This window comes from Bombus affinis, chromosome 2 (genome assembly GCF_024516045.1).
Source record: "Bombus affinis isolate iyBomAffi1 chromosome 2, iyBomAffi1.2, whole genome shotgun sequence".
NCBI lineage: Eukaryota > Metazoa > Arthropoda > Insecta > Hymenoptera > Apidae > Bombus > Bombus affinis.
This window is the reverse complement of record NC_066345.1, coordinates 4,736,129-4,760,918: the sequence shown is the minus strand read 5'-3', so window position 1 is coordinate 4,760,918 and position 24,790 is coordinate 4,736,129. Positions and strand designations below refer to the sequence as shown.

The 24,790-nt window shown below is 39.5% G+C and overlaps 1 protein-coding gene across 5 annotated transcripts in view; it reads left to right on the top strand.

The window, feature by feature from the left end:
* Positions 1–24,790, top strand: part of LOC126929014 (myc box-dependent-interacting protein 1) — a 136,989-nt gene that overhangs the window by 64,373 nt on the left and 47,826 nt on the right. For 4 of the 5 annotated variants that reach the window (XM_050744999.1, XM_050745000.1, XM_050744995.1 and 1 more), the window contains exon 2: positions 19,497–19,578. The exons of the other annotated variant lie outside the window; for it this stretch is intronic. In XM_050744999.1, coding sequence (XP_050600956.1) covers positions 19,497–19,578 — 82 coding nt within the window. The remainder of the gene's footprint in view (positions 1–19,496; positions 19,579–24,790) is intronic. 5 annotated transcript variants of the gene reach the window in all.

Sequence of the window (24,790 nt, the reverse complement as noted above, 5' to 3'; positions counted from 1 at the left end):
TCGCCAGCTTAACTATTTTTAAATCTATTTCTAAAAACAATTTTTAAAAACAAATTAATCAAAAAATAAAAGCAGTGGAAGGATATCACATCTCGCCAAGACACAGTGTTTCCATAGTCACGAGAAATCTTCGATTTATATTTGATAACAATTTTTCTTCCAACAAACTCTCGTGTTAATCGGATCGTGTTAATCGCTACCTTGCAACACAAGTACATAATTAATAATGGTTTTTATATTCTCTTCAGTCGAAGGTCGATCGTTCGCGGAGCAAGTTAATCAATATTCCAAGAAATGAGTAATAATGTTTAATCATGGTTAATATCTCGATGAATCGATATATTTAATGATGGCTTGGTCTTAAGGTTTTATAACGGTGGAGACGTGCTGTTGTGCGTGAATTTGCAGACTTCGGCTTATCGATTTGCTCACCGACGATACACACAGTTAACGGGAAACTAAACCGACGTGACTTTACTTTAGAAGCAAGAGCGAGATGTTTGATTTTTTAATTGATACGTTTTACACGAGAGATGTTCGTTCCGCGATAAGACAAGCCGATGCTGTTACACGTTTTCGCCATCTTATCTCGAGCCAAATGAATGTCATCTATTTAACAACGCGATCTCCGCATTTTCTTGTTCTTATCAGGCTCCTGTCCATTTCTATGAAAGTAGGCGTGCCTGTTCGTTTACGCATAAATTTGCCGCACCGATAAATTCATAGTAAACGACTGTCTTTTTTTGTTCCCTGCAATTTAATTAATATAATAAAAAATATACCACGGCACGATACTTCGTGAAATGAAAGCTATTATAACATTTATAGCTACAATGTGATTGTAATATAATTAGAAAAAGATATACAGTTAATCTTCGTACGCCTCGTAAAAAGGTAATTTTTATTTAAATAAATCATATACGTGTAATATCGTATAGTATATCATTATCATTTTTAATGATAATATATCTTTGTAACAGGTACTGCGTTAGATGAAAAAAATATGCTAACAAAATACGACGTAAATTAAAAAAAAAAAACAAATATTTGATTTTATAGTAAATGCACGTATCAATACCACACATTGGACATTGAACGTTCCAAACTAAGCACAATCGTGTCATTTACGACCCACAGTCATTGCACATCGATCGTTCTCCTTTCGACATTCTTCTCTTCTCAACCCACCTATTACGTCTCTTGTTTTTCTCAATTTCATTCGCATCGATGCATGTTCTTCTTCAAAATTATTAGCGACAAATTCGATATCATTAAACACAATCTAAAAAGCGTGATATATTGGGTTGTCCGAAATGTTTCTTTCGTTTTATAAGGAAATAATAGACGCACAATGATTTTTGTTTTATATTAGTTTATTGAATTATGCACGAACATAATAATAGAAATATAATGGATCATACGTAATTCAATAAAATAATAGATAAACAACAATTTCTGTTTTATGTTATCATCTTATAAAACGAAAGAAACTTTCCGGACGACCTAATACTTGCAGAATTCCACCTGATGTTCAATGTTATTACCAGACTGTGGATACTTGTGCGTTTATGCAAAGCAGATGAAAAATGCGTAGAGTGTATCCAATGTGCAAAAATATATGAAATATCGTGTATGTGTTTCTGTTTGTGAGAAAGTTTATGCCTGTTTTTCTGTTTAACGTGTATGTGCCCTCGTGCTTGTGTAAGTTTCACGATTATGGTATTTATATATCTTATGTATATATATGGTATATATCTTGCAGAGTAAATAAATAGGCAGAAATAAAAAATTTATTTGTATATAAAATATCCAAAAGCAGAGCTCGTGGAAAGGAAAAACGAGATATCAATAAATAAATAGACAGCTTTATATATGTATATATAATATGTACATATGTGTGTATATATATGGTATATATCTTGCAGAGTAAATAAGCAGGTAGAAATAAAAAAATTTATTTGTATATAAAATATCCAAAAGCAGAGCTCGTCGAAAAGAAAAAACGAGGTATCAATAAATAAATAAATAGACAGCTTTATATATGTATACATATGGTATATATCTTGCAGAGTAAATAAACAGACAGAAATAAAGAATTCATTTGTATATAAAATATCCAAAAAGCAGAGCTCGTAGAAAGGGAAAAACGAGGTATCAATAAATAAATAAATAGACAGCTTTATATATGTATACATATGGTATATATCTTGCAGAGTAAATAAACAGACAGAAATAAAGAATTCATTCGTATATAAAATATCCAAAAAGCAGAGCTCGTAGAAAGGGAAAAACGAGGTATCAATAAATAAATAAATAGACAGCTTTATATATGTATATATAATATGTACATATGTGTGTATATATATGGTATATATCTTGCAGAGTAAATAATCAGGCAGAAATAAAGAATTCATTTGTATATAAAATATCCAAAAAGCAGAGCTCGTCGAAAGAAAAAACGAAGTATCAATAAATAAATAAATAGACAGCTTTGTATAAGAGTCTCTTACTCAGGGCCGGCGCAAGGCAGGTTCAGCGCGTTCGCCGGAACCCGGTTTCGCGTTTTGAATGGTTTTAATTTATCTAATTAAAAAACACCGATTTTGATTAACTTTTAACAGAATGATGATAGCATTAACAGATGCAAGACATTTTTTTAGTAGCGATGATTCAGTTTACAGGAATGAGAAAAATCATGAAAGTTCAGTGTAATTCCGTAAAGTCCTCATATTCTTTTTTTTTTTTTTTTTTTTTTATCGTGGAGAAATCCTCATGGACATCCAGCTGCACGCAGCTGGGTAGTGTCGGACTCTTACCGACTAAAACTCCACGGTGGTCTTCCAGACGGCTGTTCGAGGAGGGCTCGGGGTCTCTTGCGAATACTACCGAGCGCTCCTCGTCGTCTATCTCCCTGCTGGGCGGGAGACCACCTTATTAGACAGAAGATCGGGGCCGCCAGGGGGGGACCACGCCCCCTAGCGCCCTTATCCTTGGGTCTTGTTACTTCCTCGATGACTCCTTGGGCGCGCTTACGGCGGGGGTGCCGCCGCTCCGTGACGCGCGGAGACTCCTTGATGTCGCGCTCTGCTGGGATGCTGAGCTTTCTCCCTCTCTCTCTCCGCTCGCTCCTTCACGAGCATAACTTGCTCGCAAAAGGTGCGGACGGCTATGTACTCCTGGGGTCCCTTGAGTATGGCTTCGATGAGCGTGTCGGGGGCCAATCTCTCGCCGATCTCGAGTCGTAGGACGCGTCGTGGTACCTCCCACGCCGGACAAACCTCCAGCGTGTGTTGCGCCGTGTCCTCCTCCTCCCCGCAGTGGTGACAGATGGACGTCACCTCTCGCCGGATCTTGAGCAGGTACTCACCGAACACCCCGTGGCCGGTGAGCACCTGAGTCATTCTGAATGTCAGCGGGACCCCGCCTTTATCTCTCCACTTGTCCCAGTTGGGTAGGACGGCGCGGACTGCTCGATGAGGGCGTACCGCATCCTCTTCCAAAAGCTGCGAGCGCCACCGCTCCCATGCTTCTAGCCTTGCTTCCTCCCGAACGTCCGTGGTTGGTGCCATCGGCGTAGCACGTCGGTCCAAGGTCGAGGCTCTCCGATGTTCGTACACCCGACGAAGGGCGAGAGCCTGTAGCTCAAATGGAGGGGACGCGGCCAGCACGGTCGCTGTCGCGTAGGACATCGTCCTGTATCCCCTGGCTGCCCGGATGGCGATCGTCCTGTGGAGTCTTCTCACCAGAGTCAGATTGCGCCGACTTGCCGCCAGATCTTCGGCCCAGACAGGTGCTCCGTAAAGGACTCGTGACCGGATCACTCCCTCGTAGAGCCTGCGGACTCCCAGTCCTGCCCCGCCGATGTTAGGTAATAGGCCGCATAGGGCGTTAGCTGCGGCCGTTACCCTCGGGGCTAAGTGCTTGAAATGTGGCTCGAATGTCCATCGACTGTCGACGATCAGGCCTAAATACTTCATCCGGTGTCCCACAGGGACCTCTTCTCCGTCGATGACGATCGTCGACAGCTCCACAGGCGGTGTTCCTCTTCGTCGTTGGTCGTAGAACCACAGAGCCTCCGATTTCGCCGGCGACACGCTCAAACCGAGCCTTCGAATGGCGTGTACCGCGCATGCCACGGCAGTCTCGGTCAGGCATGCGGCATCGTTCCACCATCGACCGCTGGCCAGCACCAGCGTGTCATCCGCATAGCATATCGCGCTAGCCCCCGGCGGCATGGGACTTCGGAGGACCGAATCGTAGGCAGTGATCCATAGAATCGGTCCGAGTACCGAGCCTTGCGGCACACCGCGCTCTACCGGTCTTCGCTCCTTCACGCCGTTTCTGCCTGTGTAGGTGATCCACCTATCGTTCAGATAGGCCTGGATCACCCTGACGAGGTATGGCGGGGACTCGAAGTGTCGCAGCGCCTCCACGATCCTGCTCCATGGTATGCTATTAAAAGCGTTGGTTATGTCCAAGGAGACGGCCACTGCTACCCCTTCTCGAACGACCATGTCCTCCGCCATGGATCTTAGCCTCTTCACCGCGTCCACGGTCGAGCGGCCTCGGCGAAATCCAAATTGGCTATCGTGCCATCCGGGAATCCGTCTCTCCATGTGTGTTTCCAGACGGGCGGCTATGATCCTTTCAAAGAGTTTGCCCACCTCGTCGAGAAGACACACCGGTCTGTATGCCGATGGCGCGTCCGGCGGTCGGCCCTCCTTCCGTAGCAACACGAGTTTTGCCGTACGCCACGCCCGAGGATAGGCGCCCTCCTTCAGACATCTGGAGAACAGATGTCGCAGACGGGGAGCCAAGATGTCGATCGACTCCGTCCAGACTCGGCCCGGGATCCCATCCGGACCCGGCGCCACGTCGCGGGATGCCATCTTCTTCGCGGCTTCGAGCAACTCTTCATCCGTCACTCGAAGTTCCTCGTTCCAATCCGTCAGCGCCGTCCCGTCGATGATGGTGGGGGCTGGCGCGGACGTATCGTTGTTATCCCGCCGTGGGAACAAAGTCCCGATCACGTTGTCCAGTAACTCCGGATCCATGTTTTCAGTCAGCGGGGGGGCCGAAGGTCGTAGTTTCTTCGTAACGATGCGATAGGGCCTCCCCCACGGATCTGAATCGACCAATTCGATCAGTCGATCCCAACACCGAGCCTTGGCTAGTTTGATCTCTCGCTGGAGAGCACGTCTCGTCTCTCTATAGTCCTCGTAGCAGCGAGAGATCTCCTCTTCGTCGCGTGTCCGTCTGCGGCGACGCGCCCTCAGGAATCTTTTCCGGGCCTGGACGCACGCCGCCCGCATATCGGCTATTTCCGGTGTCCACCAATACACGGAACGGTCGCTTCTGTCTCCCGGGACGGATCGCGGCATGGAGGCGTCGCATGCCGCTCTCATGTATCCGTGGAGTTCGTCCGCCTCCTCGTCGATGCCACCCAGTGCGTTGGTGGTGGTGGGGGGGGTTGAATTGTTGTTGTCCCCCCGCGTGTCCCAGCTCCAGGCAGAGATAGTGACCGCCGCCCGCAGCATGTCCTTGTCCCTCTCCTTCAAACGCCACCTAGGTGTGGATGGCGGTGGTCGTCGGGACCGGTTCTCCTCTTGCTGTCGTCGGACATCGCGGTCGCGCGCGGCGGCCTCCGTCTTCATTTCCATCATTATATAGAGGTGATCCGACAAGGTCTCCATTCTGTCGGCCACTCTCCATCCATGGATCTTCCGGTAGAGCTCGGCGGTAGCCCAGGTAATGTCGACGATGGACGAACCCCTCCACGCGACGCAGGTACTAGTTGCGCCTCTGTTCACCAGAACTAGTCCGAGAGTCGCGGCCCAGTCCGTCAGCATTCTACCTCGGGAATCCGTCTTGGTGTCCCCCCATTGCGACGAGCGCGCGTTGAAGTCACCAAGGACGAGCACCTGACGGGGCAGACATCTGCGAACGCAGTCGCCGATTTCGTTCAGGAAATCCCCGAACGCGGCCACTCCGCTGTTGGGCGAGATGTAGATGCCCACTATCGCGATCCTGTTCCACTCGACGGCGACGAAGCCGTTACCGCGATCCAACAGGGCGCCGGGCGGACTCAACGCCGTCGACCATGTTATAGCTGTCAATCCGTTCGAATCCCTGATCCAGTTGGGGGCGTCGGGGACGCGGTATGGTTCGGCCACCACAGCGAGTGCGACCCGATTCTCCCGGATGGTCTGGAGAAGCAGGTCTTGCGCCCGTCTGGCTCTTCCTACATTGCATTGGAGCAGGCGATTGTATTACTCCGCCAACTCCATGGCCTCCTCCCGGCCACTCGTCACTGCTGGAGGTGATGCTGCCCTGTTGGCGCTTCCGCCTTGGTTCTCGTTGCCGCTGGCGATGGTAGCAGCAGCGGCGCCGGCGGCGGCGGCAGACTGTTGAGTAGGCCGTTTCCTCTTTCTCTTGGCTTTCGGGGGGTTGCATGCCACCCCGCCCATCCTGTGTCCCGATGGAGCTCCCAGCCGCTCGCATAGGGGACATTTTGGCGCGGAGGCGGGACATCCTCTGGCGCGGTGCCCGCTTCCTCCGCACCTATAGCAGAGATGGCTTCTATCCTCGGTGGACGTACAAGTCGCCCGTACGTGGCCCAACTCCAGGCACTTGAAACATTGCAAGGGCCTCTTCGGTATAGCAGAGACCCTCGCGATGGACCACCCCAAAACCACCTTGCCCGCCTGGGCTAGCTTGCGGGCACCGGCCGCCGGGCACCTGATCCATGCCGATCCGAGTCCTCCCCTGGAGACGCCGATCTCACCAACCTGGACATCCTCGCTGCCGCATCCCGCGGCCAAGGCCAGTGCTTGACGCAGCTCCTCCTTGTCCATCGAGATGTCCACGTTGGTGATTCTCAACTCCGCCTTAATCATGGGGGTTCCGACCTTTACCTTGGTTGGGTCCAGAACACCCGCCAGGCGCGTCGCCAAGATCGACGCCTTTTCCCTGTCCTTGTCCCCCGGGACTCTAATGACGATGGCGCCCGTCACCGCCTTCTTCATGGTGACGGCTTGCACGCCTATCTCACCGAGGGGAATGGCTCTCCTGGCCGTCGTAACGACGTCGGCGTACGACATGTTGGCTCCCTCGTTAAGCGTCAGAGTTACCGCGGATGTACGCGGTGCGCGAGGGAGCGTGACTGTCGGCGACGCCTTTCCTTTCCTCTTCGGCGTTTTAACGGAGCCACCGCTGCGCGATTTCGGCGCGCCTTCCATCCTATCCGCCCGCAGTTTTTGGACTGCCACAGATGGTCGGGTCTTCTCCTCTCTTCTCGTGGCGTCCATCTTCCTTTCGGCGGTGTTCGTCTCTTTCCGCCCCTTCTTGCTTTTTCTCCCTACCACCACGCTCCACCCGCCGTCCTTCTGAGTCCTCGGGGGCGGCGGGAGGTTTGCGTGAGCGGGGGGACGAGTAGTAGAGTGTTCCACGTTCCGTCGGGTTTCGGGAGTGCTTTGTTGCTGTTGCCGTTGTTGTTGCAACAGACTCCCGAATTGTCTCTCCATCATCTTCATTATGGAGGGACCCAACTCTTCCAGCTTTCTCTCGAGGGCGTCGAGTCGCGCTCCTTGAGTAGCAGCCTCGTCTCGGGGGCGGTCCGCGTCGGCACCGCTGCATCGCGTGTATTCGAACGCGGACATAGACCTTCTTGCCAGCTCTCTCCTGAGGGCGGCATTCTCCTCCTCTAGCGCGGACAGTCTCGCCTCCACCAGCCTCATCGCCGCGCTGTTGCCGCTGCTGCCCGCTTGTTCTCTCCTTCGCGGGGCCTCGTTCTTCCATGCGGCCGTGATATAGCTTGCCGCTTCCTTCAGCGCTTTGATGTACGTGCCCGTGAGGTTGGACGATGTGGTCGCCACCCTCATGATTTCGGACACGTGTCTCGTTAATTCCGCGCTGACGTCCGCGGAAAGTCCTCATATTCTGGAAACTACTTCAGATAAAAAAAAAAAAAAAAAAAAAAAAAAAAAAAAAAAAAAAAAAAAAATCCAGGCGCTTTCAAAGAAATGTACTTTTTAGAGAAATTAAACTACATCAATAGTTTTTTGCAAAAGTCATACATGATTACAGATTTTCTATTTTCATTGAAGTTTTTGCCCCTTGAAAGCGAATTATGCATGCGAAAAAATATTACTTGGATTTGTTAAAAAAAACTGCTTATAAGAGATATATAATATGTAACAGCATTTATAAATAAATAATTCCTCGTTGTAAAATTTAAGTGTAGGATTTCAATGTGTATTCAGGCCCCGCAAAAGGTCACGGCGGCCCTGCTCTTATTAAATAGAGAGACAAAATAGTTGGGATAATGAAATATTGGGATAGTAGAACAGTTACTTTTCCGATAGGAAATCTCATTTATTCAAATACAGATTAAGATTAATTGACAGTTTCTTTAAATATTTATGGACGTCATATAAGTTTGACTGCTAAGTCACGTAATTCTCTCAACATAAGCAACGATTGCATAGAGTTACTTTCTTCGCTGATTTTTCTCGAATGTCACGAATGCCTCGGTATGAAAATTATTATTTTTTCGTTTGTGTAAAATCGTAATTATCGGTGTCTTTATCGCGACGAAACCATTTCATCGCGTTAGTATATTTAAGGTTTTTCTATCTTGTTGCCAGCTTCTGACGAATCTACGTGCTTTGGATGATCCTCAGTATCGTGTTTTCTAATGTCTGTAATTGTAGCTTTTCCAACGCCGCGTATCTTTGCTTATTCTGTTGCAATTACACCGCTTCCGAGTTTTTAATCGTATCATATTTCTAATTCTTTTAATAATTAACAACAATTGTAATAATTATAACAGTAATAATTATTTCTAATTTTTATAATCAGGAAGAAACACAGAAAGGTATACGTTGTACACAAACGCTGATTAAATATGCGCATATTTGAAACGGAGAAAGATATTCGTTGCTGGGAAATATTATGTTCGGATAAATTAGAATAGTCAGAAGCGGCTAAAAGAAGACAAAAGAAATTGTAGGCCGTGTGAAAAGGGGGAGGAAACTGTGATACATTACTATAAAGAATGTAGGGAGGTAAATAGACCGCGAGACAGACTGGAGAAAGTGAAGGATGAAAGATACTGTGAAGAAATTGGCTGAGGAATTTAAAAAACACAGACAGGTCCAACGATAGTGTTAAGTAGTAATAAGGTAAAAATAGAGTAGAATAGGTTGAGTAAATGGTCAATTAGACAACTAAGGAGCGATAGCAAGATAGATATGATAAGTATGAAAGGATAAATGTAAGGAATTGTAAGTGAAAAATCCATTTTTAGACAGCTAAGGTCGAAATTAAATAAACAGTAATAAATAACAATAATATTAGGATATTGTGATAAGAGGGGCTCTACTCTAATGAAATACTCAAAGTATAGTACTTGTTACGAAATCTAAGTTCTAGGTTCTATTTGTTTACCTTCATAAGAATACAAAGAACTACAAGCACTCAATGAACATTCTAATGAAATACTCAGAGTATAGTACTTGTTACGAAATCCAAGTTCTATGTTTTATTTATTTACCTTCATAAGAATACAAAGATCTACGAGCACTCAATGGACATTCTAATGAAATACTCATAGTATAGTACTTGCTACTATATTTAGTAGCTAAACAAAATCCAAATTCTATTTTCTATTCATTTACCTTCATAAGAATACAAAAAACTACGAGCACTCAATGAACACTCTAATGAAATACTCAAAGTATAGTACTTGTCACGATATCCAGCAGCTAAACGAAATCCCAATTCCATTTTCTATCCATTTACCTTCATAACAATACAAAAAAATAACGAATACTATAATAAAATAGCCAAAGTACTTGTTACAATATCTAGTAGCTAAACAAAATCTAAATTCTATTTTCTATTTTCTATTTATTTATCTTTCCCAGGAAGAAAAGTTTGGCTAAAAACTCGCAGTCTGATTATTACGAATTAAGGTCCATAAATGACCAATAGATCGGTCGTGTAAAACTATCGGATGTCTGACCGAGGTTGATGTCCGAACCTCGCGCCAACATTCCGGCTCGCTGCTTCCTGGTGATTTCTTCGGCCCGCCTCGCGGTGCCGGTTCTAGAAAAACGCTTAGGTTGAAGGTCTGACACGTGGAAGGGCCTCACTTTCGTTAAGAGCTGTTGCTGTTGCCGCTGCTCTCAACAGACGAGTCACGATTGCTCTTCTCGTGATTTTTTTTTCGTGCCAAGTGAGAAATGGGTCATTTTTTATCCGGCTATTCGAGTTTACTTGTTCCTCACGTTGCATAAATTCCTTCTCGCTTTGATTTAGGAAGCTTCTACTCGTAGTTGCTCTTATATAATTTGATAATGTAAATATGATGGTAGAATATCTATTCGCAACAAGAATGGCTTCCTTAATTTTTATTGCTTCTTTTCTATAAAAAATTTTTCGCTATCTTTTTTCTTTTTCTTTTTTTTTTTTTAAATTGCAATTTGTTCTGGAAACGTTCAACAATTTTATGTGACTTAATTGTGCTAGTAGAACGTAAGTATTTTTCTAACAGTTCATATCGTTTTTATCGTAGGATTGTTAATTCGTTTGGACGTCTTTTAATTAGTCTCCACAAGACAGATTGGCTGTGTAGATTATGTGCTAGAGTATTTAGGTAATTAGATTGCCTCCGTTTTGTCTGTTTCTTATTGTCAGATTTAATTGCAAACCTCTTACTGCTTCTGAAATCTTAATGAAGATTTATTTCATACGTAAATACATAAAAATGCATTACACGTTCTCTTATTTTTATATTCATCGTTTCCTTACTTTCGTGTCTCGTGTTTCGTAATTTGCATTCAGAAGCTCAAGTTTCAATTTTCTTTTAAAGAAGTAGACACGTGTACAAAATCTCGTTACGTTCCACTTTCTTTCTCTATTATCATTTCTACGTTGAAGAATAACTAAAATCTACTCTTTGAAAGTTTTCTACTAGTGTTAATCTTTAGAAATTGTATTGATTTACGTTATTTTAAAATTATATGCCTGTGTGTGTGTATGTGTGCGCGCGCGTGTATTCATAATAATAAATAAATAAATGTTTTGAAGCACTAGCTTGCATATATATAGCGTCCTAACGATTGTCTAATATGCTATCTTTAGAATAAGTGTGTGTTTACGAATTTGATAAATAAACTATATGCTTGATAACATATATAATCTTCTAGTTTCAATTTTCGCGTGTTGTACGCTTACAGAAACTAGATCACGAAGTATACAACATCGATTCGTCATTTTCTAGAATTATTTTCGGATCTACTTCAAACTTGACCAACTTAACCACGATATTCGAGTCTCGTAACAGCGCTAATGAAGTTTCAAAATGCCTCGTGTAACACGTACAATATATATTCGTAAGAGGATTTAGTCCACAAGTGGCCGAATATTTTCGTCAAATTCTTTTTATTGTCCAGATTTACTGCTCGGCTATTCGTTTAGCGTGAAAATGGTTGCACAATTTCTAACAGAGAAACTTGAGTGTAATTACAATTATTCTACATTTTGGAGCTATCTTAAGACTATCCGCTGCGAAGACAATCTTGCCCAAAGGTGACCATAAATAATATTCCAATTCTAAACAAAGATACAGTCAGATATCTGAGCATGATTATGGACAGAAGAATGACATAGAAACAGCACATCGTAGATAAATCCTGTTGAGGTTATTAGATGTATAAAGAGAGAAAACACGTGGATAAAGTGTAAGGTACAAAATATATATATTTAATTTAATAGAGAAGTGTAATAATAAGTAGGAATACAATTTGAGCTGGTCCAGATCCGCACGTTAGCAGTGTTACCTTATAACTGAAAACCCCGAAGCCAACGTCGCCTATCTACTGTTTATGGTCTGCCTTCATGCTAGTCTTTTGTCTATATGTTGTCGATGGCTTCAGCGCTTGAGAAAACTAAAAAGACCAGATGTAGAGTTTTTGTAGAAGTGGTGACCACTTCAACAAATCCAAACAACTGAAATCAAAACTAAAAGAATTCTACTGGCTCATTGGCAGACACAGCAACTTAAACGTGCAGAGTAAATTAATGCTATATAAAGCCATATTAAAACCTGTTCGGACCTGTGGGATCCAACTATGGGGAACAGCGAGTAATTCCAACATAGAAATTCTCCAACGATTGTAATCAAAAACTATAAGATCCTTAATACATGCACCTTGGTATGTTACCAACGAAACAATAAATCGCGACCTTAAGATACCCACAGTTAAGGAAAAAATATCCAAATTCAGTAACAGATATAACATAAGAGTTAACAAGCACCAAAACCCATTAGTTACCCGATTACTTGATACGACGGATCAGATCCGCAGACTAAAAAGACATTGCCCTTTAGATTTAAGCATTAGATTCAACTAGAATCAAACATACTATAAACACTTATAATCCAAATTACAATACAACGCTAGAATAATTTACTTATAATTCTCAATGAGAATTGATTGTAAAAATTCCACCAAATAAAAAAAAATCTTAGGACAATCGTCAGATCGGATCGCTTCGTGTGCCTGTGTATAACCACAGAGAACCAGAATTGAAAATCCATGCGCGAAAACTGTGTGCAGTAAAATTTCGTCGCGTTAGTCAGAGACTGCCGCTTTACATTTTGCATCTGAAACAACGATTTTGTCCGAGTGCATAAGCACGCACGAAATGGCGAAATGGGGGCATCATGGCACAATAATAGCGGTGCAACGAGAGATTCGCGTCGTCTTGCTCGTCTATTAATAAATTTAGGAGAGGACCATCTATTTTGGAAACGATAAGTCCGCTCGAACAGACATGCCACTATCCGATGAACATTGTTGCGCCGGTTGAGTCCCGTCACAGTTGAAAAGTTGCATCGTAAAAGTCAGCGTCTCGCAAAAAGTTGCAAAAAATCACCTTGAACTCGTGCCAAAGCGGAAGCAGAAAAAGCTTCGACCGTCTTCGGTATTTTCGCTTTCGTTCGTTTACAGCGAAAGCATTTCTATTTATAGAAGAAACAGCAGAGCGTTTAGTCGAAATTTCCATTCGCAAACTGAACTCGAGAAACACACGCGAATTACAGATTTTTCTATTTTATTTATTATTTTCCGCGTACTATTACCTTGTTCCCTATATATTTTTTTTTTTCTGTTACTTGTTATGCGTGTTTCGTTACTGGTTACGTGATTTTTCAAATTTACTTGCAAATACGTATATCGTCGTAGCGCGTTGCGTGCCGTGTGAAATTAACGTCATGTCGTCAGAAAAAAAATTGATTCTGTTAATACAGCTGCAGCATAAAAAAAACAATAATTACACGCTTATGTATATTTTCCTTCAGATGCATCTCGTTCGAGCAATTAAACAGATAACCAAGGTGCATTGGAAGCTTCGTTTTTGTCGATTTGCTTTTTCGTAAGATCGTAATAAACATAATGATTACAGTTGGTTTTTTTTAAATCACTTTGTTATACTCAAGGCTAGAACATTGCTCGTAGTAAATAATTATGTGAAATGTCGTTGAGTGTTTCATTCTTATTTCCTTTTCTAATTGAACTTCAATAATTGTACCGAAAGCGCGATCAAAGTACGACAAAAACGATTATATATTTCGAAAGTACAAGTATTTTCAAAATGCACGTTAAATACTTACATTCCAGCTGGCTGCTAAAACGAGCAAAATTCTCATGCAAGGAAGACTAAAAAGAAAACACCCCACTGACCTCACTAAAGAAATAAAATAGTCAAACTCGAAGATGGTGTCCCACTGGTGGTAGCCATCCACATGTTATTTAACAATTAAGTTAGAAAAATTTAACAAATGTCCAGCTGGACAAATTGTAAAGTACAAATTAAATAATAAAATAAAACACACTGTTCCTACAAAAAAGAGAAGATTCTGAAAAATCTCAGATTCTGAAAAGAGTGATGTATTATTAATAGACATAGAGATTATGAAATAAAAATAATTGTCAATTGCATTACATTACTGCGATACGATATAATATAATATACAGATACTTTTAATATACAAAATATTATCAGTAAAACCTTCCAATTTGGTTGTATCTTTAAACCATAAGATTGTCGATATGCAATAATGCATTTTTTACTATATATTATTACTACAGTTATTTTTAAATTGCACATTAAATGCTTACACTGTTCCTACAAAAAAGAGAAGATTCTGAAAAATCTCAGATTCTGAACAGAGTGATATTGTATTATTAATAGACATAGAGATTATGAAATAAAAATAATTGTCAATTGCGTTACGTTGCTATAATACGATATAATACACATAACATTACAATATAATGTACAAAGCAGTATGAGCGTAATTTTTCGATTTAATCTTATCTTTACAGTACAAGATCGTACATATACGATAACGTCAATTGTATAATAATTCGAGTAATTGTAGACGCATAGAACGTAGCGTGCAATTGAATAAAAACCTGTTTCAATGTTGTCCATGTGAAGGCAAATTAACGTGGAAGAGTGAAGAGAGTCATTGCATATGCGGGTCAGCTTTTAACGTAAACGGGTTTATATTTCGTCTCTGCTTGGTGTAACACATGCTAACTGGCTAACGGGACACGCATCGACCAAACCGGACAAAAATCGTGTCTCTCTAAAATAGGTATATAGGTAGGTAGTAGGACAAACTTACGAATATCACGATACAATATAAACGGAAAGCGAACTTTGTAGAACAATTTTTTCTGGTTTCTGAAATTTGTATGCTGCTTCATTTCAAATCGTTGATATTACGTGCTCTTATATAGTGGAAGATTATTGAATTTGTAAACAGAACTGTTCGATCAATACGATGAAATGGCAATCGGAAGGTTACTTGTTCACATAATTCTATCATTTAGTGACTCACTTGTTAATATAATTCTATCATCCAGTGACGCAAACAAAATCTAATTTATTATGTACGTAAGTTCAACTTCTGTTGGAGATATCGCCACACAAATTGTTGTTAGATAATGGGCTAAATCGCGTTAGTCAGCTGCTTCGTCTTGTTTGTCAATCTGTGTTGATGGAAATTGTCAGAAGCTAATATTCCTCAGTTGATAGCAATTAGCTTGCTCGGTAGTCTTTTACAAACTGCCAGATTCTTCGTCATACAGCCAAGTCTGGCTCACTCATTTGGTTCAAATTTCACACCGCTCGTTCCTCTTAGTCTCCTTGGATAAAGTCTAAACTGAATAAATAAATAAATAAATTGATATGCTTGTTATCCAGGACTATCAAGAAGATCGTCTTCTGATCTTCCAGCCGTTTGCCCATTGCCTTCGAATTTGACAATTGCATTGCCTGGCATTTCTGCCTTCTCACAATTTTCGCTTTCCTTTCTAGCGTACAATTTTATATTTACGTGTTTTTCTCCGCGAACACTTGAGGCAGATTATTTTTATCTTCGAGTCACGTAATAACATCACCTACAAGTAGCCTCTTCCGCCGCCTAATAACCAAATTTGGCTTTTGTAATTCCCGCCAACGTTCACGTATGACTCATTATAGATGGCATATTTCGATAAGAGTGTTCGATGGATTAAAACTTCTATCTGGTTGTCTTCTTATCTTCTAACGTAACATATAAAGGCTTATAATGGATGCAGTTGTCGATAACGTAGCTTGCTATCTCAGCTTATGCTCTGCATCTTCCACGTAATGCAGTGGTAACAGAGAAACTTGTACATACACATTGTCTTCCAACGAAGCATCTTTTTTTTTTTTTAGTAGATTCTACATTTTATTTCCACGATGTTAATTTTTGTAATCGCATAAAAGTACTGCCGAGTAATACGGAATTTATTACAGTCGAATCTAATTAATGATTTAAGTTCTAAATAATTAATTCTAATTAAGAAATCGATTATAGGACAATCTTATATGCAAATGCAATAATAAATACAATGGTATGTAGATGTTATATTTGCAGTCATTGTATACATATTTAACTATCTGCTGACCCTTCTCACAACCATGTCGATTTTATAAATGTTCGTTTCGAGGCTCGTTATATCGATTATATCGATTCCTGATAATACTGTGCTAAATACATACATAACAGGTCCTTTCATTTTATCGGAGGAATAGGATTTGTTCGGAGAAATCGTTTGCAGCGACCGATTTCCCAGATTCTTAACAAAGTATACTTTATACTTTTTAAACGTAATTGCTCCTATCGCTTTATATCCATAGCCTCTAATCTTTTTTTAAATGAATTTTAAATGGAATGTACTATTTCACTTGCAAATATAGATATATAAGAAATGCAAGGGTAAGATGTCGTAGGAAATAACGAAATTTGTACTTTTTTTCCAAAGTCAAAGGTAATATAATTTAATTCGTAATTTTTAATTAATTGGATCGAAGTTTCTCCACTATTTAATACGATTATAGCGTAGAATACTGAAGCACGATTATAGGAACAAATACAATAAAAATATAGTAGAATGCTGTTTATAACAAAAAAATTACCTCATGTTGTATTTAATAAAATGTAACGCATTTTAATTATGAAAATATATAATAAAAATATATAATAAAATTTATTGAACTTTGTTATGTCTCATTCATTGTACATATATAATACTTTGTTTTTAAATATATTATATTTTATTGTACACTCATTTTCACAATGAAAGAAATTATTTTCTACTTTCAAGATTTATTATGCAATATCTTGCTCACTTATCATATCGATTTCTAATATGCTGTGTTAAATACGTCTAACTTCCTACATAGCACATTGTCCAAGCTAGAATTTTACTTTTCCCTTGCGGTAAAAAAGAATAGAAAAAATACTCGCCAAATATAGACTAGTCATTGCGACAAACAATTCCTTTTTATGCAAAGTAGAGGCCACCGGCTTATCTTTTATTTCGAAACAGATATGGATGATGATTCATAGGGAATCGCGATAAATTTAATAACACAAATTTAGCAGTCCATCTGTTTGCTCAAAGACAGTTTATCGTGCATATTATTGCGCATCCAGTTCGTTTATAAATACAATAGTTCGATCACTACATATTTTTCGAAAACGATCGTCCTCCATAAATTAATAGATTTAATCGCGTAAAATATATTCAATTATCAGATTACATAAAGAAAATTACGTTATGTTATGTAGACATATAATTAGATTATATTTAATTATAATAATGGTTATAGAATATTATTCGTATTATAACATTACTATATCGAATTAATAATACCGTTTATTTAATTTTATTTAATTTAACTATGCCGGTGATACATGATTTTTCTTTAATACCAATGAGTTTCTTTTTCTTGTTTCTTTTCCATTTGTCTTTATTCGTCGATATTTTAATATTGACGCATCTTTTCGAAATTATCGTGTGATAATTAGCATACGATAAATAGCATGTGAAGCGAGCGCAAAAATTCTGGTAGTTCGAGATGAGATTATAAATGCCGTAAATATTTTTGCATGTACTTCATTTCGCGATATAACACGCAATATCTAACAAATATAATAATATTAATTTAGAAATTTCATGCGAGTTACAAGAACAAGAACCTACTGCACGATGCGAATGATAGAGTTTATTATCCAATAATGACTAATCTTCAATTGCCCGAAATATAATTTATTAAACAGCAAAATCCACGGTTCGTCCATGTTTATTAAAGAAACGAAATTGCCCGACAAATTAGCGAGACGTTAACGTTTAGTAGTTAGGCGCGTAGTATATTCTCCTATGGCGCCATTAAATAACCTTGCAGTTAATGCGATTTTAAACGTACTAATTAAACTAGAAAATACATTTTTATTTGTACCATTTTATATTCACCACCGTGTATACGTTACATTATCGCGATATCTCTAAAATACAAATTTTTCATATTTCATAAATTTTCGTAAATTTGTTAATATTCATGCAATTCAATAAATGGCCAATTTTTGGTAAAATATCGGAATATATATTGCCTCTCCTGTGAGAAAAGTAATGGTTCATTTACGAAAGCCAATAAAATGTACGGTTTGATTAATAGGTGACTTTGTAGAACACGAAGGAATCACGAGAATTCCTGCAGAGAGCTCACGTTTCCTTGGCCATTGCTCAATATGCTGGATAACGGTTACACACGTTAAGTAGTTTTAGCCAAGCCTAACCCAGGGTTAGTCACGTTAGAGCTACGATTCAGAGGATTAATCTACTTGTTTTCTATCGTTACAGTGAATCCTGCACGACTTCTTCTTCAGTCTTTTCCTAAATCAGTTTGAAATTTAAATATGAAATTTCAATAGATATTTCTTATCTATTGAATACAACATAAATAGTGTAAAATATACAGAGAGTGAAATATTAGTAAAGTAAGCGGCTTATTGCACTATCGCTTATTCGTTCAGTCATACATTTTACATTTAAATGTTTTTCAACGTAGTACGTAGTGTACGAGTCTAATAATACTACATAATGATAATAAATAAATAATGAATAAAATAACAAATACTCCTAATAATACAACAGTCCACGTAATATACGTCAGAATGAAAATAATGTCAGATATTTTTAAGCGGAGGAAAGGATAAGAATAATGTGGTGTGGTAAATAATCTTATTTACGGAAGTACTTTATATTAGTTCAGATTATAATACTCCAATAGTTCACGTATGTAATATGCAAAGAAAAAGCACAATGAAATTTTAGTATGATATTGGATATTTCTAAACGATTTTTAATACGAATAATTGAAGAATAATAATAATTTATTGTGGAAAATGATCTTATTTACGGAAGTATTTTATATTGGTTCAGATTATAATACTCCAATAGTTCACATATGTAATATGCAAAGAAAAAACAATGAAATTTTAGTATGATATTGGATATTTCTAAACGATTTTTAATACGAATAATTGAAGAATAATAATTTATTGTGGAGAATATTCTTATTTACGGAAGTATTTTATATTAGTTCAGATTATAATACTCCAATAGTTCACATATGTAATATGCAGAGAAAAGCGTAATGAAATTTTAGGATAACACCAGATATTTTTAAATGATTTTTAATACGAATAAGTGAAGAATAAGAATAATTTATTGTGGAAAATATTCTTATTTACGGAAGTATTTTATATTAGTTCAGATTATAATACTCCAATAGTTCACATATGTAATATGCAGAGAAAAGCGTAATGAAATTTTAGGATAACGCCAGATATTTTTAAACGATTTTTAATACGAATAAGTGAAGAATAAGAATAATTTATTATGGCAAATAATTTTATTTGCATAAACGCGTTATTACTATAAGATATGAACATTTTTGTAAGTCATCTATTGTTGATAAATTACATATCTCATCGATAATATATAATAATTAGAGCCACGACAAAATAGTTTCCTAGTAAATTTTGAGTATTTGAAGTGCATAATCGTTTGCAAATAATTGAAAAAACCTCTCGATAAATGTTCCAGTTTCACTCGTCCACACAATAGAATATGTTGTGGAAGTGAATCGAGGATAGGCCATGTCTCGCACATAGCTCGAGATAATACCGTAAGTTAATCGCATGTGATATCCAATTTTAATTTAATCAAGTTTGGCGTCATCCAATTGAATTGAATCGCCCTTGAAGATGACTTGCAACTAGATCGGAAAATGAAATCCCTTCTCCTTTTCATCACGCTCGTATACTGGTATCGGAATTTGCTTTAAAAATTGGTTAAATTCAATATCAATCGTAAGGAGGAATTATGAATAAAATTATTTGCAGAATTTTGTTGTACAGGCAGTTTTCTATAATTTTACGTCAAGCGAGACAATTAGTTGAATTTGTACAATTTGCTTGTATATCATTAACGTAAATTTATCGACGTCGTTAATTTATAATTTCTGACTTGCAAAATTTCACGCTCGTGTACCGACTTTTAAATTCTAAAAATTACGTTGTAGCACAATATGGAAAATTCTTATCGAGTAGCGAAAAAGTGTGTTGCTCCCCTTGCCAAACCTAATTTAAATCGATTAACATTGTCCGATGAACCGATACTTTTGATCAGAATGTTTGCTGTAAAATATCGCGATGTGATACGTAGACAGAGAAAGTTGCAACAATTGTAATTATCTTTCACTTTCGAAAAAGATTCGCTTCAAGAGAATACGTGGTCATATATTTTCACAGCGAAAAATGGCGAAGAGCACAAACTCTGTCGGTGTTACACGCATCACGAACAGCAAACCATACGCAACCATGCAACCTCTCTCGAGACGATCTTTCATTGAATTCAATTGAACGTACTTGGTTGCTAAGCTAGCTCGTTCAAACGAACACTATTCGATTCTGTCGCGTAAACGAGTTAAAAATGAACATCCCTTCGGTGTGGTTCGTCGCAACGACCTGTTCTTCGCATTTTGCCGATCGCTAACAAAGGATTTTCCTTTCCATACGACACGCGTTAGCAAACGAAAAGGAGAAATTTCATTGTCAGACACGTAGATTATTCCTTAATCGTTCTTTACATAACATTGTACCAGATTGGATCATCGTCGTCTCGATGTTATAGCCTCCTCTGCACGTCTGATCCGGAACACTGCGAAGAAAACGCTCGTGTGATTTTTTATTCTGATTCTTATCTGTGAATTCTTGACAATTTCCCTTAAACACAAATAAATTTCTGTGAAACACGCGATCGCGTTTGTGCGATTATTACACCAACGACTATTATTTCTCCAATGTGATAAACGTGTTCGTGCTACGATCACAATATCGTTGAACCACTTTACCGATTCAAGAATAATAATAAATATAATAAAATATAAAATATGATATAAAATGTATAAAAGAAAAAAAATTAATTTTATATACAAGTATAGTATTTGTCGCCTTCAAATGTTACTGACTTTGCCACAGTTTGGTTTCTGAATTTGGTAGAATAATTGAAGAGTGCTTGTGAAAAAACACTATAAGTGCGAAGATAGAAAAATGTTGATTTTTCATTAGAAAATGCTGTAGCATAGAATCGAAGCGCAATTTCCCTTTCTGAATAATTGAATGATAGAATGTGGTGTCACAACGTTGCCTCTGTGGAGGAAGATGTAAGCAGCAATGATCATTAGCTAATCGTTTCTTGGCTTCTACATTTAAACGAACATGAGTTTTCTTTACAGCTAATCGCAAGAAGTGACACGCATAGAATTTTCTACTTATTATTTCCTATTTATTATTCTATTTGCTATTTTCTAGACGCACGTTTCTTTTCCATGCACTTTGGATTACGTTCATGCACGAGGTTTCTTTTTCCCCTGAAAAACTTGTTTCATCTATTTGCCACTTACAGAGTTTTCTACGACCGTTCTTTGATCGAACACGTAAAAGCCGTAAAATTGAACGAATAAATTCTGGAAATGGAGGTTCGTAATGAAAAGGATCATTCCGAAACTCGTTTACTTTTTAGATGACGAGGCACGATACACATAATAATCAGAGGCGAAACTCGGATTATGGTCTAATGCCTCGGATCATTTCTGTCTCCAAAACTCGTATAACTACGACCGAATTTCTTTTGCAACAAAATATTAATGTAATCGCACGATCGAGTCAATCTCCCGACTTAAACTCGCTTGAACATCTGTGAGATTACCTCAGACGTTAACTGGGAAGTTAATCTTTTACAAATATAAAAGCAAAAAGCAAAAAATTTCGAAAATATAATGTGAAATATCGACTGCGTCTTGCGTTCGATTAATTGAATATTCAGTAGCCACGCAGATACTACGATGCAGTCATGAAACCCAAGAATTACCAACATCTCACTCGATTATTCTCTATTTTTCTAGCTTTTGTTACAAGTTTCCGCACTAAAACCGTCGTGTTACATAACTCGAGCAAAAAAACTTCTGTTTCGTTCATCCGGTTCAACGTTAATCGTAATCTCGCTCGACTATGCAATCAAAGAAAGTATATTGCAATTTCGCGTATGGATTGTCATCTCTTCTTACCATTTCTGATTTCGTGTTCCAAAATGTACCAAAAGATGAAAAATATACCGTAATTCCCGAGCGATCGTTCAAAGTTTCTTAACGTCTTCTCGTCAGCAGCTAAGTGTATTTATCGCGCGTAAGTGAAATCGCCAAAGCGGCAGAGTAAGTCGCAGCGAAGTTTTAGCGGTCGTGAACGCGTTAATCCCAACGATGAAGAGGCGAATGGTCATCGTTCGAAAATCGAACGGTACCTCGGCCCTGGCCGTCTCTGTTCGATCCCCGAGAAACAGCTTAGCTTCTCTAGCGACTGACTAGTGGGACATTGTCTGCGGAGAAGGTCGGCGTACCTCTCACCTTCGAACAGACGACCGTTCCGCAAATAGAGTCGGCAAGGAGTTTACGTAATCGGCGAGTACGCGTGGATCACGCTGCCTTCGTTTTCTCATCTGGCGGTCCTCCGTCCTGGATAGACGTTTCCTCGAAGCGGAGCCGCCAGATTCGACACGAGTCGATCGGGAACGTTCGACAGGTGAACGCAGAGGGTCGACGAATTTCGATGGCTTCTCTCGCATTTTGGCGCTGTTCCAACAGTTTTTCCTCTTCGCGCACCGCCACTGGCTGAAAAACAAACGCGTCGCCACGCAGCGCAAACGAATATGATCGTTCGAACCGAACGACATTAACATTCGCGTCACGCGACTCGATTAACATTTAATTGGCCCAATTATCCGCTGCCGCGTTTTCAGACGTCGGGTAAGCTTCCAGCGGGCTGCTTCGAAAGCTTCCTTATACGGACGAATCAGGAAGTAGCTAGGCGTTGGCGATGAAATTGGGGATTTAATGACACAGTATAGAAACTTCAGAGGTATCGACTGATTCGTTTAATTCGATCATTTCTGAATTTGATAAATTTTTCTTTGCGAATATTCGTACACTATCGTTGAAGACGATATCCGGTTCGATTTTTATCTACGTCTTCTATTTACATTTCATTTGCACAATTTTTAGTCACACTTGTTCGATTTTTGGAACACTTTATTTATAATTGAGCAGTGCTCGCTGAAAACATTGTAGGTGCCAAAATTGAGAAACTTTGATCTTTTATTGGGAAATGTTCCACGTAGCAATGAGAATATTGTAGCATAGAATTCAACTGCAATTTTCCCTTTTGAATATCGTAGTTATTAATAATGTTAGAAGATGGTATCACGATGTTGTATCTATAGAAAAAAGTATAAATACCAATGAACATTAGTCAATTGTTTCTTGCTTCTGTCTATGTCGTTTATCCAAACGAATGGGTCATCGAGTTTTGTCTACAACTAAGAACTCACACGCACAGGCTTTTCTACAGACGCACTTTTCTTTCCCTTCAATTTGGACTACGTTAACGCACAAGATTTCCTTTTTTCCTGAAAACTTGTTTCTTCCCATTTACAGTGTTTTTTTTTTTACAAACACTCTTCAATTACCGTAGTTACGTGCGATAGAATATTACGAAGCAATAAGGAAGCCAGGAATTGACGAAGAAATTGAGGATTTGATGGCGAGTACAGAAACTCGAGGTACAAGGCGATTCACCTAATTCGCTCGCTTTGAGCCAGCAAATCCTGCTGCGCGAATATTCAGAAACTGTCGTTCCAGACGATATCGAGACGCTTGATAATTTTGATAAGATGTGTTTTAGGGAGATGTTATATAAATCTCGAAATGCAACGACTTTGTTCTTCGGAATTATCGTAGTTACGTAGGATAGGATATGATGAAGCAATAAGGAAGCTAGGAAGAAAATGAGCTTTGATGGCGTCATAGAGCCATAAATTAACTATAGAAAAACCAATGGGATCTAACGAACATCCCGCAGGCCATCAAACGACAACGTAGATAGTGTTCCAGTGTCAGAAAACAGCAACAGCACGGCCATTTCTGAGCCCCGGCGACATCCCCGTCGACATCTCCATAGGAGCAAAACCCATAGTATGTAAACCTCCCTAAAATCAGCTCTCGACATTCTCTGTTCTAACACTCTGAACCGTCACTCTGTTGGATTCGTACAATAATTTTTACCACTAAATATATCTAAAGTTCAATTCTTTATCTTATTTGTGAAACGTTCGAACTGCGACGCGAGGAGATCACCGGTGATCTGTCAATTTCGTGATTTCTTGTGTCTCCTACGTGACAATGGCAGAGGTACAGAGCAATTCACCTAATTGGCTCGCTTTGGTCCAGTAAATCCTGCTGCGCGAATATTCAGAAACTGTCGTTCCAGACGATATTGAGACGCTTGATAATTTTGATAAGATGTGTTTTAACGATATGTTATGTCAATCTCGAAATGCAGCCGCCTTTTCTTCGTAATTATCGTTGTTACGCGCGACAAGATATCATGGCGCAATTAGATGGATCTTTCAAGGCTGATATGCAATAAAACTGACACTTGTAATTGCAAATCATAGTTCAAGCTCGCTTCTAAGTTTAAGGTTAGTAATTCTACTATCAGAGCTGCATATAATGCTAATGCAGAGTTTAAAAGAGGCATTGGCGATTGATATGCTAATTGCCGTCGGTTCTCTTAATCTTTTTCTAGCGACACTAGCTTCAGATTGAAGAACGAAGACGCGAATATTCTATAAAACCCGGAATCAAGATATTTCTCCGAAATATCATTATAGGAACAATAGGAACAGGTTTTCTATGACGAAGGCAGAGGAATTTTAAAGATACGGCGAATTACTTGGACCGAGAAGTTTAAAAGGTTTAGCGTGGCTTAAAGCAAAATCATATT